Source organism: Astyanax mexicanus, chromosome 14, assembly GCF_023375975.1.
Source record: "Astyanax mexicanus isolate ESR-SI-001 chromosome 14, AstMex3_surface, whole genome shotgun sequence".
NCBI classification, from domain to species: Eukaryota; Metazoa; Chordata; class Actinopteri; order Characiformes; family Acestrorhamphidae; genus Astyanax; species Astyanax mexicanus.
Window position 1 is genome coordinate 7,945,135 of NC_064421.1, and position 16,812 is coordinate 7,961,946.

Below are 16,812 nucleotides of genomic sequence, written 5' to 3' on the forward strand. Positions count from 1 at the left end.
GATTTTAAAATAATATTTTGATGATCTAAATAAACACTACATTTTTATTACATTTTAATGATTAATTATTATTATTTGTTTTATAAAACACTGTTTTATTTGGTATAAATTTCATACATAAAGTAGAAATCAAGAACAAAATCTACAAACATGTGCAGCATCTTTAGTGCATGCATATAAACATACAGACTGCTTTAAAGAATATAACTGTTATCACTATATGGAGTTTTTACATTGTCTAAAAGATTATTGCAATATAGTAATATAGCAATATAGTGCTGCCACTATAATAGGGAGATCCGTGTTTCGAATCCCGGTCATACAGCTTGCCATCTGCTGCCAGAGCCCTCGTCACTCCAATGGGTGATGTGAATCAGCATAAGGCGTCTGTGAGCTGATGTATCAGAACCGAGTCGCTGCGCTTTCCTCCGAGTGCACTGCGATGCTACTCAGCAATGCTGCATCAGCAGCAGTTCAAAAAGAGGCGGAGTCTGACTCCTGGTGTCATGGCATCACTAGTGATGGGGGATACTGTCCCAGCTGAATGGGTGGGACAATAGGCTTAGTAAAATTGGGGAGAAAAAATGGGAGAAAATTTGAAATAAAATTAAATGTTGTGATTTTGTGACATTTTAGAAAACTCTATAGCAGCTGCATTCATTATTTTATATCAAAATATATCTAGCCAGAACACTCATTTATACTTAACCTTCACTTTAGGACTGAGATTACTTTTTCTAGCCTGCAGTGTAGTGTATATGTGTGTGTGTGTTATTAGTAATGTTATTTTGTGTTTTTCTAGAATTCTGGTTTAAGTATTAGTCAGACCATGTTTTGTTAATAATTAATGCAGAACTCCAGGCAATTCCAAAAGCTTCACTGTCTTTTTCTTTCAAATGCAACTGTAGTTTATAGTGTTAATCATATTTTGTTGCTTCTGTAGATTTTAAATGATCTAGATGAAGAGCTGTAGTGGAGATTTTCTCTCAGCGCGTTTCCCCGTCTCTGTGCCTCATGGTCTCAATGGGTTTTAAATCGTGGCTGAATTTCGCTTAATGAACTGTGTGGTGTGTTGCTTTTTCTTGTGGGAATCGCAGTAATTTGTTGTGCTTTTCTTTCTTTAAGTGAATAAACACTTCTGAAACAGATGCTAAATATCACTTCATTACACATGCATCTGAGCAGTCCTTTTTGACTGTCGGTGTAAATGACCAACAACTTCATCAGTCCACTGGCAGTGCTGCATGGCCCCTGCAAGATGTTTTTTCTTGTTCTGACACAGTTTCTTTACAATTTAAACTGTGATTTGGTCCATTAATAAGCTGTGGGTGCTTTCAAAGCCACAATGTTTGGTCCATACATTCAAACCAGTCTTAGGTTTGAAACCTGGTTTGACCAGAAGAAATGGTCTTAGTCTAGATCTACTGAACCATGATCAGGTTCTTTTGCAGTGAGAAAGCACTTTTTTAAGGATTCAGACTTTCCAAACAATTAAAGGCATAATTTTGTAATCTGTTAAACAATACCTATTACCATTATTGTGTGTCACACCACGATATCAGTACAACAGATAATGAAAAGAGTGAGATTCAGTACAATTCAGCGCAACACCTGAAAAGGCAACTCAAAGCTTAGTGAGATGCATCTCCCTGTGTTTGGATGGTGGCATGCTGTCAGTTTGCAGATGTTAAACCAAATGATGCCTCCCTACCAGAATTTGTCTTGTTTCTTCTTGTGGGAGCGCCTCTATGTAACAGATTAGGATTAGATTCCTTTAAAGTCTGTTTACATATAAGGGTTCATCTACAGTTGCAGTAGATACAGTAATCACCAACGTAATTTATTGTACCTGTACTCAAATTTCGTCATAACACCAGGAGCCCTATTTTAGCAATCTGTAGGCGAGCCATCACCTGCTCACCATGCAGCATAATTTATGGCATGCAAGTGTGTCTTTGCTATCGTAACGACTAGAAAAGTACGCCTTGCACGGCTTCTGTGCATAACAAGCGGTGATATGTGGCAGATTGGCTGTGTTGCCAAGATAACAATGAATGCCTGACTGTTGACTGTTGTCAGGGTCAAAATCAGTCAGTGAAGTACTTGTGTATTCAGTTGCCAAAATAGCCATACAGCAGGAATTCACCTGAACACACCTCACTTCCAGTCCACCAAGTCCATTGGAGGAGATATACATATATTCGTCAGCACCGTAGCTATTTTGAAAATAGACTGTTGACTGGGTGTAAGCTAGCAATGAGCATCGCGATGCGCCTTGCGCGGGGTGTAAGATAGGACCCCACTTCTTTTTATTTTCCTCTATGTTTTAATTAGTGATGATAGCCTGCCTCAACAACTTCTGTAATTGTCCAGAAAGTCTATAAACCATCTGGAAAATGTCCTATATAATAATCCAGACCATTGTTTAGTATGTCCTATTTTGGTCCTTTGGTCCAGACCGGGGGTTTATTGGACCTTTCACAGCTCATATTTTACTTCAGACTAAACAAAGTAGACATGAAGCTGTGCAAGGTTTCACAGATATTATTTTAGGATGCTTTTCAATCCATTAGTTTGCAAAGTGGGAGCTAACTGTGCTGTTGTGTAAGTGCCCGTAAGATCTGGAAAATGGGGAACTCAGCATCACTCATAATATATGATTATATTGTATTAACCCGTATTCAGGGTTAAACCCTCCTAATCCTCAGAGCAGCTTCGGTCATCCCCAGACTGATATTTATTTACCAGGTTTAGTCCAGTCCATTTCATTCACTCAGTTCAATTCAGGAGATTCTGTGAAATGCAATTTATATTCATCCACATTCCTGAGTGAGATTGAAATTGATTTGCAGCAGTTTCTAACACACAAGTCTTTGCATTTGTGCCACACTCAGCTGTGTGTTCTGTATCAGCACCTGGTAGTCCTGATTACGGCGAGTATCACCAAATCTACTCCTGAAAAACACCAGGAGAGAGTTTAACCTGCGCCCCCGCGCCGGGGTCCAGCCGAACAGCCGCACTGGTTTGAATGAGTATGAAGTAGTTGTTAAACACAGACAGCGCTGAATATTAATGTCGTACGCTCCTGGTTTACTCGTGGAAGGCTGGGCATGTTTTATTCAGGATCAGGGAGCAGGAGCGGGCTAGGGTGGATTGAGCGGATTGCCTGCCTCTTAATCAAGTAAATAAAACATTAATGCCATGATCTCTCTCACACACCTGCGTCAGGCTGCTGAGTTCAGTCTGTTTTCAGACGGATTATACCTGCATCTTGCTCTCTGATGGAGAAACATTTATTTATCACATTTCCAGGAAAAAAACGTTTAACGCAAAAGCCATAAAAGGCCATAAATTTGCATGTTTTATTTGCTTAGATTTTTAGTTTTTTTTTTTTTTTGTTTTTTTTTTGGGTATTGGTTTTCTCAATTTCTCAACTTTTTGTGATGATAATAGTACCCACTGTGGGGCATTATGTTTCCCAGACAGGGATTAATCCCAGAGACAAAGAAAAAAAATAGGCTGAAGCACTACAAGAAGTATTAGAATTGTGAATCTGTCCTTTTTGTTTGTTTCATGCCCTGAAAAAGGCCAAGATGGCCGCAATGCGTTGGCCTAAATGTTTTTTAATTTAATTGACTTGACACATTAAAGGCTTTTTAATCATTTTTCCCCAACAGAGTGCCTTTGACTTATATATTTTTTCGTATTTCAGGAATTAGGCCTATTTTTGTACTACATAGCACATGGAGATTCAATTAAATTGAAAATATAGTCTAGAACCAGGCTTTATTCCTATATGATCTGAAGTCTGTGGACACTCCTTGTACTGCTGACAAAGATGTGCAAATGTACAACCCCATTTCCAGAAAAGTTGGGACGCTAAGTACAATATACACATCAGATGTTGACAACTCGTTTAGCCCATTGATGGGAGCAACACATCTCAAAAAGTTGGGAACTGCCAACAGAAAATTGCTCTTATTGAAGCTGTTTTTATTATTACTGCTTACATTTTCCGACTTTTTTGACATTGGGGTTATGAACACACAGCTTGTTCAGTCCTCCTGTTCAGAGAAGTGTTACCAGAGTAAGAGCAAAAACATGAACCTATTTAAAGCATGCCTATTGCCATCCAGTACTTTTGTGATTTTTGAATGTCAGATGGCGTAGAAATCATCATCCAACATCCAGACCTCACTTACACACTTGTTGCTAAATGCCGTCAGATTCTCGTACCAAAGCTCCAAAATATTGTAGAAAGTCTTCCATGGACAGTAGAGACAGTTGCTCAAACCAAAGCAGAATAAACTTATGATAAAACACAGTGGATCAACACCAGCAGATGACATGTCTCTCCAAACCATCACTGATCATCAGTACATTTTACATTTCATTTGTAAATCAAGGGAGCAGATTCTGGAGGAAGAGTGGAGAGACACACAGTCCAAACTGCTTGAGGTCTAGTGTGAAGTTTCCACCAATCAGTGATGGTTTGGAGAGACATGTCATCTGCTGGTGTTGATCCACTGTGTTTTATTATCAAGTCTAAAGTCAGTGCAGTTTTGTTTTCCCTTAAAATCTTACAGCACTTCATGCTTCTCTCTGCTACTGTCAACTTTTATGGAGATGTGGATTTCATTTTCCAGCAGGACTTGGCACACTGCACACACTGCCAATAGTATCAATTGGTCTTATATAACATTTTAATTTTCTGAGACACGGATTTTTGGGTTTTCATTGGTTGTAAGACATAAATACTTAAAATAGATCACTCTATGAGTATTGCATAGCGTTTTCCATAGAAATTTCTCTTTTTTTTCCCGAAAACTTTTTAAGTAAGCTGCCTATTATCCATTAATCTTTTAACCTATTAATAAAAGAACCATATCTGCTAGCTCTTCTGCATTTTAGGATGATTTTGTTTCTCTAAGCACTTGAGATCTGAGTCACTGTTCTGCTTCCAGGAAGATGATGCTGTTGTGGTATGAGGAAGGATTCAGAGTCGTCATTCTGACATCAAACATGATCCAGGCTGACTGGTATCAGAAGACCCAGGGGTAAGACCGGCCGCCGTCTCGGCTGCATGTGCTCTCTCTCTTATTAAACACTTAGATGATAAAGTGGGAACAGGAATTAATTAATTAGCGATGTGCTCGGCCACACTCGATGATGTAAGTGTTTTTTTGTTTTTTTTCTGTTATTATGATCTCTTTGAAGTGTTTTGTTGTCAGATTTCATAAAAAGGTATTTTTGTATTTGGAGGCCCTAAACATTTTTGTTCAGTTGCCATGACAACCTGGCGAGCAGATGCTTTCAGGAAATTGAAATGAAGCTGATTTACTCCAAATAGGTTTTAATCGAAGAGGACAGAGCCTTGAATCCGAATAAATCAATCACACTTTAAAGCATCTGCTGATGTTTATTATTCAACAGATAGAGGGAATTCAGGCAGCTGAGGACCTTTTTTATTTTTAATCAATTTGAAGCTTCTGGGAACACATTTTTAGGGATGTGCCATATCGTTTTGCATCTAGGAGTGGGGCAATATATTGATATTTTGATATATTGTATCAATATGGTATTGATTTGTGGCATCAATTATTAAATTTGTAATATACTCCATAACCTCCCTATATATATATATATATATATATATATATATATATATATAATATTATGAATATACTGTTCATAATCAACAATCATAACCCTCTTCCTCCCCTGGTTGCTGTGCATGTCCAGTGCCTTTCCATTCAGTTACCTTTCAAGTAAGAAATAAATAGGTACCACATTTTCTCAAAAACTTTAAGATTATCTGTTAAATAAATCAAATTCTTTTGAAATGTAACGTATTTGTCACCTCAGTTAAAATATAGTTAAATTAGGAGCCACTTGTTTTTTTGTTTTTTTTTTCTTCAAAACATAAGGATAACTTTTTGCATGGTCCAGTAGAGTCATCTGGGCCACATTTAGCAGTTTCTTTTTCTTCTATTTAACATATTTTGGCTTGTTTAGCACTTTTCTTTCGTTTACTTCCTATAATTGCATTTGTGTTGCTTCATAGAATTGATATCTCAATATTAAACGAAAATGTCGAAAATAATAAAAACAAAAAAGAAAAAAAAAACATTTAATAAGGAGGGGTGTTGAAATATATTCCAGCACAGTGTTTCTACACAGTAGTTCTCAGTGAATTGCCAGCACTACGTCACACTTTACAGTATAGTACAGAAAATGGTAACATGCTCTTATAGCCTACACAGCCTGTGGTTAGGAAAAAACAACCATTATAAAATATATAACTTAATACTTAAGTGATGGCCTGGAGGGTATGACTGCATACTGATGGTGAGTTAGGGTTGGGTGACATGACAGTTATGCAAATAAATGATCCCGGGAGCCAATAGGAAAATTAAGTTTTATGTCATGGCAGTGAGTCTCAGCTGTTTAATTGAACAAAGTGAGTGCAAATTGTTGTTTGAAATGTATTGAGTAGATTCTATAGTTTTTTTTTAGTCTGTAATTATGAGGGTATGAGGTTGGTGCGTATGTCTTGTTCTCTCTAGAAGATGTGCCTAAAATAATAAATTATTAATATTTAATTAAAACTCTGCTGTATATTCATTTTTAGGTTAACATTGACATATACAAAACACTCTAAACTAACTAAACACCAATTAAATCCAAATGAGCTAAAAATACACTTTAATCACACAAAAAAATCAACACTCAACTGTTTAATGCTGCTATTTCAATTTTTTTTGTTATTCAGGGGCCCTATGTTCTTTGCTCTTACACTCCGCCATTAAAATAGCGTTGGAGTTTAGGAATAAATCTACACTGATTGGCATGGTGGTCTGGAAGTGAGGTGTGTTCAGGTAAATTTCTGGCGTGTTTCTATTTTGGCGGTGGAAAAAACAAGTGCTCCACTGACTGAATAAAACCCTGAAAACAGTCAGTCATCAGATCCTATTTCTATTTCAGCTGCAGAGCACAAACCCAAATTTGAACTCAACAATAAACAGAATAAAGAATAAAATAACATTACTGTTCCTTTAAATGAGCTCCTGGCATATCCTCACAGCGTGAACATGCAGGTCAGTATCCTCTGCTGAGACGTACAAAGCGTTGCGCTGTTAAGATACAAACGTGCCAAAGTCAGAGCTCACCTGCCTCTTAAAGGAAACAGCAACTGGCAGATTTTTTGGTTTATTTACGTTCAGGACACCCATGATTAATTAAGAGAATTAGTTCATGCCTTTTGAATCTTCTTTTTTTTACCAACACGCTCTGAATCAAGCTGCATAATACGCAATTTAATGGTGCACTATAGATCACTAAAATAGGGCCCCAAATGTTTATTAGAAAATTTAAAAATGTATAAGGCATACTTTGTACCCTGAGGAGCCAGAATAGCATAATTAGAAAGATATCTCATATTCCGGTTCTCAGCGGTTTTAAGGGCTTTAGGATCTGCTTATGAAAACTCTACTTTATAGGACTTTATAGTGCGTGTAGTGCATTGAGAGCAGCCTCAGTACTCAGTACCTCAGTCTGCAGCTGTACGGTATATTATATCTGTGAGGCGTTTGATGGCTCTGATAAATGGCTGTTTATATGGATGGCCTCAGATCTGTTTTGTCAGATTGCGAACACAATCTATCATCTTGTCCATATTGTGGGGACAGAGCACTAATGGCTAACCTACATACAGAACTATTTTAGGTTTGCCCTCTTGGCAGATGGTGTTGAGCTGAGAGAAGTTCAGGATATTGTGTTTATTTTCTTGTGTCAGAGAGTTCAGCATCTCTCAGAGAACTGTGGGAAGGTCATACAGGAAAACAATACAAATACAAATAACATACAGTACAGAAGAATAGCTCAGGATATAAGGGGAATGTTCACTTAAATACAAAATGAAATGAAAACGGGGTGTCTCTAGTAAAGAGAAAGTAAAAACATACATTAAAAATATTTTATCTTTAAACCATATCCATTTAATATAATATAAATGCATAACTGATTATTTAAAATAGGACTTTTATTTATTACATTACTTTAACATTTAGTGGACGCTTTTATCCAAAGTGACTTACAAATAAAGATGATACATTAGCAATAAAGACCATAGAAGTTCAAGACAAAAGCACATTTAGCAGGGAAGTGATCTTTAATAACATCGCCAATATTTTTGAATATAATAAACAATATTATACCCTGAAATATGGTGCCATATCACCCACCCCTAATTATCACATCAAGGTACTACGTTTTTTTTTTTAGCAAAATTAAAATTCACACTGTTCTCATTTCCTATTATACATCTACCAGAGATAGATTATAATATATCTGTTAGTATCATTTATTTTACTTTAATCCTGTATATATGGAGATATTTGGAGTGAATTATTAATATCATTATATTCTAGATCATTGACTTCTGTTATAAATCTGATAAAATTCTTGTATTTTTGTAATATCTCAGTTAGGGGTGTGCCATATCATATCTTACGCAATAATAAAATTTTATTTTAATTTTTTTGTAGTAGTGTATTCTTTAAATATTTCTTTTTTAAATTCAGTGTTTTGTCATATCTCCAAGAGTACTGTTATCGTGAAAATAACATGAAATATTGTGATATTATTTTGGGGGCAAATCACCCACCTCTACTGTACTAAAAAAGGAATATTATATTTGGAATAATCAGTAAGATCATTTTTGTAATATAGTAAGAAATGAAGAAAAGCTTAGTAAATTACAGAAATACAGTTAATTATTAAATAAAATTGTGCAGTCTATAAGAAAATAAATACAGTTGAAGTAGTCAACAGCAAACGTTTTTAACACTTGTGTGGTGTTCATATTTTTTGTTACTCGTTTACTTTGTTACTTGTATTTAATTCAGCAAAATTAAGCAATTTTACATTAAAATGCTTTACACATGCTCGCTTCACCTAAATTGCAAGCAATATAAACAGCTTACATGGTTAATATTTTCCCTTTACCTTTCTTATGTTACATTTCTTTCAAAAAGTGCTACTCTTTTTTTATTAGTTTTTTAATAAAATGTAAAAGAAAATGAATTAAACTCAAAATATGAGTAGAACATTTGTTTAGTTTCAAATTTACAAATGAAGCAATGTTTATTAGCCCTTGGCCAAACATACTGGCCAAACAAACATATAAATGTGTATAAATGTGACCCGAACACCACACAAGGGTTAAATGCTGATTAGGACTGTTGAAAGTTTTTTTTTTTTTAACCTCTAACCAATGTACTCTTCCTCATGTCAGTTTTTGTAAAAAAAAAAAATAATAATAATTATGGCTGTGAGAAATGGTTTAATATAATGTGCTTACATGTAGGGCTGCAACGATTATACAACTATACAATTTTTTTATTGCTAACTAATCTTTAATTTGTGGCACTGCACAAAGTACAGGGAACAGAAACACAGTTTAAACTTAATTCGGCCTGTGTCTCCAAAAGGACTCAAACACAACAGATCACACAGCTACTCACTAAATAGCAGCACTTTCCACATTTTAAGACAATCTTCTGGACATTTGCAGGGCATCGGAATCCCACGTTCAGCTGTTCCTATTGTTTTGAGGCAGAGGCATTGTTTTGGCAGAAATAAACTAGTTGATTAATCGACTACTCAAAAACAATAATAACCAGGTTATTAATCAAAATAATCTTTAGTGTATAAAATCTGTAAAAAGTCCTGTATTTCTTTATACTGTATTTTAGGCTGTATTTTCTTTTTCACCATTATTAGTATGTTTACCACCATCATGTGCTATAAGCTTAATGTGCAATATTTTTTCAGTTTTATATATTGCTTGTATATTCATGCTTCCTGTGCTCTTCCTTTGCTGTAACACAGCAAATTTCCCCGTTTGCGGGATTAATAAAGGATTATCTCATCTTATCTTACGTTATCTTATGTTATCTAGTATTATCTTATCTTAGAAAATAGAAAATACATTTGTTATTTTTGTAAATAGACAGATAAACACCAAATATAGTACAAATGTAAGACTTGTGTTTGATATTAAACATGTTTGTATTGTGTGTGCATTTGTGTTATTTGTATTATTTATTAAATTTTAAACTTTGAATTTTTGCTGACCTTTATCTCCGTTTGTGCTGATTTAGCTTGTTCTGAAGCTCACATTCCTCTCTGTTCTCTCACTCCTGCCGTGTTGAAGGCATGCTCAGCGTATGCTTCATGTCTGTTTTCCACATCTCCCTCATCTTCAGACATTACACACAAAGACCGGCAGTGAATCTCATTAACGTCCTGCTGTTCCCCCATCAGGTTGCATCTGATCCCACGTGTCTTTTCATTATTCCAGCCTCGTCCTCGCGCTCGTTGATATTCATATAGCTGTCGGGTTCTCCCCCAGGTCCACCATAAAAGGGCTTTTCTGCTTCTTTTTTTTTTTTTTTTTAATAGCACCAATGCCAGTCCATATTGATCTGCTCTGAAAAAACCCTGGAGAGCGGCTATAATAGGTCTGTCAAGCCCCAGTTCAGCGCCAGTCATAAGTACTTTTACTTTTCAAACTGAAATTTAGCATGCAGAGCTTTTCCCACCGAGATTCAATACCTCAGACTCTAAACAATGTTCATTTAAGCATTATCTCAGCTCAGCCGGTTGTATAGGCTTAAGTGCAATTACAGATAATAGCCTTACCTACTGACATCGTGCCTCATATAACTGGATTAAATAAAATAATTACAATACGGGGGCTTTGAGTAGTCCAACAGTCTAAAACACTGTCACTGTGATTGGGAGATTGCTGGTTTGTATCCTGGTCATGCAGCTTGCCATCAGCTGCCAGAGCCCTGAGAGAGCACAATGCACAATTGGCCTTGCTCTCTCTGGGTGGCTACAGAAGATGGTGCTCTTTTCCCCTTATCACTCCTAGGGTGATGTCGATCAGCACAAGGCTGTGTCTGTCAGCTGATGTATCAGAACCTGCAATTACAGATAATAGCCTTACCTACTGACATCGTGCCTCATATAACTGGATTAAATAAAAATAATTACAATACGGGGGCTCTGAGTAGTCCAACAGTCTAAAATGCTGTCACGGTAATTGGGAGATTGCTGGTTTGAATCCTGGTCATTCGGCTTGCCATCAGCTGCCAGAGCCCCGAAGGAGCACAATGCACATTTGGCCTTGCTCTCTCTGGGTGGGTAGATGGGTAGATGGCTGATGGGTGATGTCGATCAGCACAAGGCACCTGTGAGCTGATGTATCAGAACCGAGTCGCTGCGCTTTCCTCCGAGTGTGCTGTGATGCTACTCGGTAATGCTGCATCAGCAGCAGTTAAAAAAAAAAAGTAGTGGCTGAGTTTACATGTATCGGAGGAGGCATGTGCTAGTCTTTACCCTCCTTAATCTGTGGCATCACTAGTTATAGGGGATATACAGCTGACCAGCAGCTGAAAGGGTGGGATAAAAATTTTATTGTAAAAAAAAAAAAAAAATTAAGGTGGAATATGAATATTTCTCCTACAGTACCAGTCAAAAGTTTGGACTCACCCCTTCTAATTTAATCTTTTTTTTTTTTTTTTCCTTCTACATTTTAGGTCAATATTTAGACATCAAAACTCGACACTGGAGATGGAAAGACTGTTTATAGTGGAAAAATAAGATTAAAATTGAGCGGAGCTGTTTTATTACTAAGCATTTCATTTCTGTCAATCTTATATGCGGTCATTGGAATGAACTATTAAAAACATGGCCCTTGTTCTTGAACCGTGGGATTTAAACCCAATTTGACGACTCTCACAGTTCTCATTATATTGCTATCTGGCACAATAGGAGGGAATGTTTCCATCACAACTAAACATCTTACCTTTGTGTCTTACAGACTGTGGATGAGTCCTCTATACTCCAGGTTACCTGAGGGAAGCCCAGAGACTGCAGGAGAGTCTCCCACCCACTTCAAACGAGATTTGCTGGAATACCTGAGGGCATATCGAGCCCCTGAGCTGGCTGAGTGGATCGAGCGCATCAAAGAGCACGATCTGTCAGAAACCAGGTGAAACACAGTGCTCTACTTTTCACCTCAGCTGGGTTAGACTGAACAGTGTTGCTTGAATTCTCTCTGTGATTTTGAAGGCTGTACCGCATTAGCTCCACTCCAGAGACTCGTGAATAGTAAGAGCATTTATATGCACTTAGAGATCCAATCATGATAGGATTCACACAATTATTTGATCTAATCAATTAACAGCATTGTATAGTAAATGTCATATTTTTATTATTTAGATTTAGAAATCTGAGCAGAATTTTAGCTCAAATATCAGATTTATTAGCCCATGTATACTCTTAAATAGGGTTGCACTAAAATAAAAAAGAACATTTTCAGCCAAAACATTTTTTAAAGATTTTCATTAAATGTGCCACTTTTTTTAAATAAAATGTTATAGTCTAAATATTTTTCATCTTGCTTTTCAAAATAAAAAGCAATTACAATTTATGATCATTTAAAATGTTTATTGAGCACTTAACATTTTAATATTCCAACAGAAAAAACAGCAAAGGACAATACATTTACCACAGCAGTGCTATTCTAATCATGAATTTACCTCAGCAATGCTATTTCAGTCATAAATGCACTTTTTTGGCGTTTTCACACCAACACTGTTTGTTCCGGTTAAAACCAGTACCCTTAGTGCAGTTCAGTTGACCAGGTGTTAAAACAGTAATTGCACTCAGATGTGAATCAAAGCAACCGGACCTAAAACAGAGCGTTTCGCTTGTGGTGAGAACATCATCTGTTCTCAATCCGTCCTAGCTATCGAATATACTTTTTTTTAAAGCTAAACTGCTAATAAGGCGCAGTTTATTCAGATATATTAGCCAGATAATGCTAATTACCACAGCCCTGAACAAACACTGACTCTGCTGGTCCACGCTGTTTACACGTGCGGTATGTGCTGCATTCACTGCTCTTAGCCGCGCAACTATGTTTACTACGTGTACATCTTCGGTGATAAAGAAGCTTCAGAATCTTCTCGCTATATTTACGTTCTTGCTCCTGCTCCAGACAGCTCTGACCAATCAGAGGGGACGATTTGCTTGCGTGGTTTATTGGTGCGCATTTTGGTGCGTTTAGGTTTATGCCTGTGTAAAACCAAACCAAACAGAGGAAGAAACACTCCAAATAAACAAACTCATCAACTGATCTGGACCAGAGAAACCAACTACAGATGTGGAAACACCCTTAAATGTGCATAAGCAGTTCATAAATCATAAATAGTGATACTCAAGTCACATGTAAGTGAAATGTAAAGTGAGAGAGAAACAAACATACAGCTAGCTTAATTAGCCCTGTACAGCTTCCCCTGTTTAGCTGGAAAGTAGCCAGATTGGGAAGAGGTAGGAAATTCATACCAAGTGTGATAAATGATGGTAAGCACTTTATTTTTTGTAATTAATGCATGAAGTATTAACATGTAAATATTTTCAGTGCATTCATAATGTAAACTCTTAAGCAGAGTATTTTGGGATGTCTCAGTCTGCACATTAGTAAATACAGGAGGAAATAAGTGAGCATTGTTTAACACAGCACCTGCAAGACTGAAGGATTTAAATAGATGATGTTTATATTGTGGATTGATGTGTTAACCCTTTAAAATGCCACCTTTTTTGTCAAATTTCTGCCTGTTATTACACAAGTTTCATGTTAACAAGAAACATTACTTAAGTTCTTAATTGTAATTGTAATAAAAAATGGAAAATATAGATATAATCTGCAGCTTTCGAAATATAATGATATTTTCCTAAATACAAATGAATTTTTTTTTTGAATTTTTTTTTTGAATTTATTGAATTTATTGAAAGGATAGCCCCTTGAGATGTGACATCTCATTTTCAAGGGGGTCCTATAAATACATACACAAAACAAACAAGCAAAAAAAAAAAAAACATTTACACACTAAACATACATTGCACATACATATACAGCTCACTTTCCACCAGAACTCAACTTATCAAATTACATCACTCTATACTTATAATATTCCAATACAGATAACTGAAAACAATTAAGAAACAGAGTTGTTTTAAGATGAAAAAAAATATAACATTGCATATATAACAAATATAACATCAATCGGTACTTTTATTTTAATACCAGTACAAACAACAGAAAAATATATATAAATAAATAAATTAAAAACATAAACACGTAGTTTTAAGATAAGAAAATAAACATTTCCTGAAGCAGTGAAGTGAAGTTAATTTTTTTAAAGAAAAAGGAAGATTATTCCAGTCAGAAGGAGCTTTGTAATTAAAAGACCTTCGCCCTACTTCTTTAGAGATTCTAGGAACAAAGAAAAAAGGATATTGCATATGCCGAAGAGAATAAGAAGATTTAAATAGAACAAAAAACTGTTTTAAGTAGGGTGGACAATCCAAATAAATACATTTAAAAATAAACTGTACCCAGTGATATTGTCTTCTAGATTTAGGTTGCAACCAATTAATTGATTCGAACATAAAACAGTGATGAGTTCTATATGGACATCTCAAAACAAACCTACACAAAGAGTTAAACACAACATTAAGAGGTCTTAAGTGAATTTCAGAGGTGTTCATATAAACTATATCAGCATAATCAATAATAGGTAAAATTAATTGAGAAACCAATCTTTTTCTAATATGAAACGTAAAACAATTAATTGCTCGATAAAGTGAACTCAAACAACCATATGTTTTTTTAATAATATAGTCAACATGGGGTTTAAAGGAAAATTCAGAGTCAACCCAAAGACCAAGATATTTAAATGAATCAACTTTTTCAAGAGGTGATCCATCATCAAAATAAATATGTAGATCCCTTAAATTAGGAGAACCATGCTGCATACCAAACAACATGCAACAAGACTTCTTCTTATTCAATATAAGTTTATTATCATAGAGCCAATTTTGGTTTCATTGTCCTATAAGCCTTTTGTTTATTGACTGGTTTCTAGTTTTTATCTATTTTTAATCATGCAGAATTTGTGGCTGAATCCTCTTAAAACTGATTTAAAATAATAAGTGTATTAAGAGTACAATACAAACCTTTCAAAATGTGAATAACATATTTTACTGCAGAGATAAAGGGATTTGTATTACTTTCACATGTATCCCATATACAGGCCAAGAACTGTTAAGGGGTTAAAAAAAGGCTGCAGCGTAAAGTTTGGGTTTTATGTGATGTTTGTCACATCTTATTCTGTGAGTTTATTGACTGGCTTCAAAGCAAAAGTCTGATTATTGATGAACTCATGTAATCTCTGAATTTTCCCATTATCAGACTATTCAAGTTCATATAAATGTGTTCATTGGTTTCACAGACAAACTCATGAGTTTCTGCAGTAATTAGATTATGAAGTGCATTTTATTAAGGCTCGGCCGTATTAGCTCCACTCCAGGAATACATGAATCACAGTCATTTGCAGTCATTAATCTCATTTAGACTTATTATTTTGCAGGATCTACCTGATTGGTTCCACTCCAGGGAGGTTCGTGGGATGTGACATGGAGAAATGGGGTCATCTGAAACTGCGCAAGGTTAGAGACTTCTGTGACCCTGGCCATCTGAAAAGACGCTGAGTTCCTAAGACTGGGGAGAAAGGAAGAAAAGAAAAGGGAACAGATCAGTATTAAAGAAATGGGAAAATGCTGTTTACCAGGGCCAATCATTCTGCTTTTTGTTCAGTAGCTCTGCTCCTCACGTGGAACAGAATAGAAGAGTGACACACTGACCGCTGAAGAAAAGAAAGTAATTTTCACAGCCTCTTCTATTCACAGCACTTTCTCTACAGCCTGTGTCTTCACCTTTTACCCTGCTCCATTTCATAAAATAGAGACTGGATTTTAGAAAAAACTCCATATCCAATCCATATTCAGCATTTGGTCTAAATGTAATTATGTCCACATGTACAGTATGTCCTTATTTGTGAATTTATATACAGCTCTGGAAACAATTAAGACACCACTTCAGTTTCTGAATCAGTTTCCCTGATTTTGCTATTTATAGGTATATGTTTGAGTAAAATGAACATAGTTGTTTTATTCTATAAACTACAAACAAAATCCAAATTCCTAAATTTGGAATTTAGGAATATTGTCATTTATTTGCAAAAAATTGCTGAAATAATAAAAAATATGCAGAGCATTCAGACCTCATAAAAATGCAAAGAAAACACGTTCAAATTTATGAAGTTTTAAGAGTTCAGAAATCAATATTTGGTGGAATAACCCTGGTTTTTAATCACAGTTATAATGCATCTGGGCATGTTCTCCTCCACCAGTCTTACACACTGCTTTTGAACAAGCATTATTTAATGACTAAAAAATAACTGAAAACTGCAGTTTAATTTAGCAGTTTCTCCACAAGAGGTAATTTATAGCTTTGGTGTGCTGCATTTCAAATTGAGTGAAGTCCACCTGCAGCAGATGAGCACGGTTTCACTCACTAAACGAATGTAATTTATACAAATCTGAGGTCCCTATTTCAGCAATCTATAGCTCACTGGTCAATTGCATATCATGCAACTGGATTTAGGGCATGTCTCTGTGTCTTTGGTATCGTAAGGGCGTCAAAATATGCCTTGCAGAATTTAAAACCCACAAAAGGCATGAACTAATTCTCTTAATTAATTATGGGTGTGTCATGTATTAGTCATTCCCTTTAAGAGTCAGGTGTGCTCTGACTTTGGCGTGTTCGTATATTAACAGCGTGGTGCTTTGTGGTGCAAGGCATGGAAAATAGACTGTTGATGGGGTGTAAGATAA

General features: G+C 35.8%; 1 protein-coding gene across 1 annotated transcript in view; it reads left to right on the forward strand.

Moving 5' to 3' along the window:
- The window catches only part of tdp1 (tyrosyl-DNA phosphodiesterase 1), a 74,935-nt gene that overhangs the window by 7,633 nt on the left and 50,490 nt on the right, over nucleotides 1-16,812 (forward strand). Inside the window, exons 7-9 of the mRNA XM_022673234.2 lie at nucleotides 4,965-5,057; nucleotides 11,891-12,061; nucleotides 15,507-15,585. Coding sequence (XP_022528955.2) covers nucleotides 4,965-5,057; nucleotides 11,891-12,061; nucleotides 15,507-15,585 — 343 coding nt within the window. The remainder of the gene's footprint in view (nucleotides 1-4,964; nucleotides 5,058-11,890; nucleotides 12,062-15,506; nucleotides 15,586-16,812) is intronic.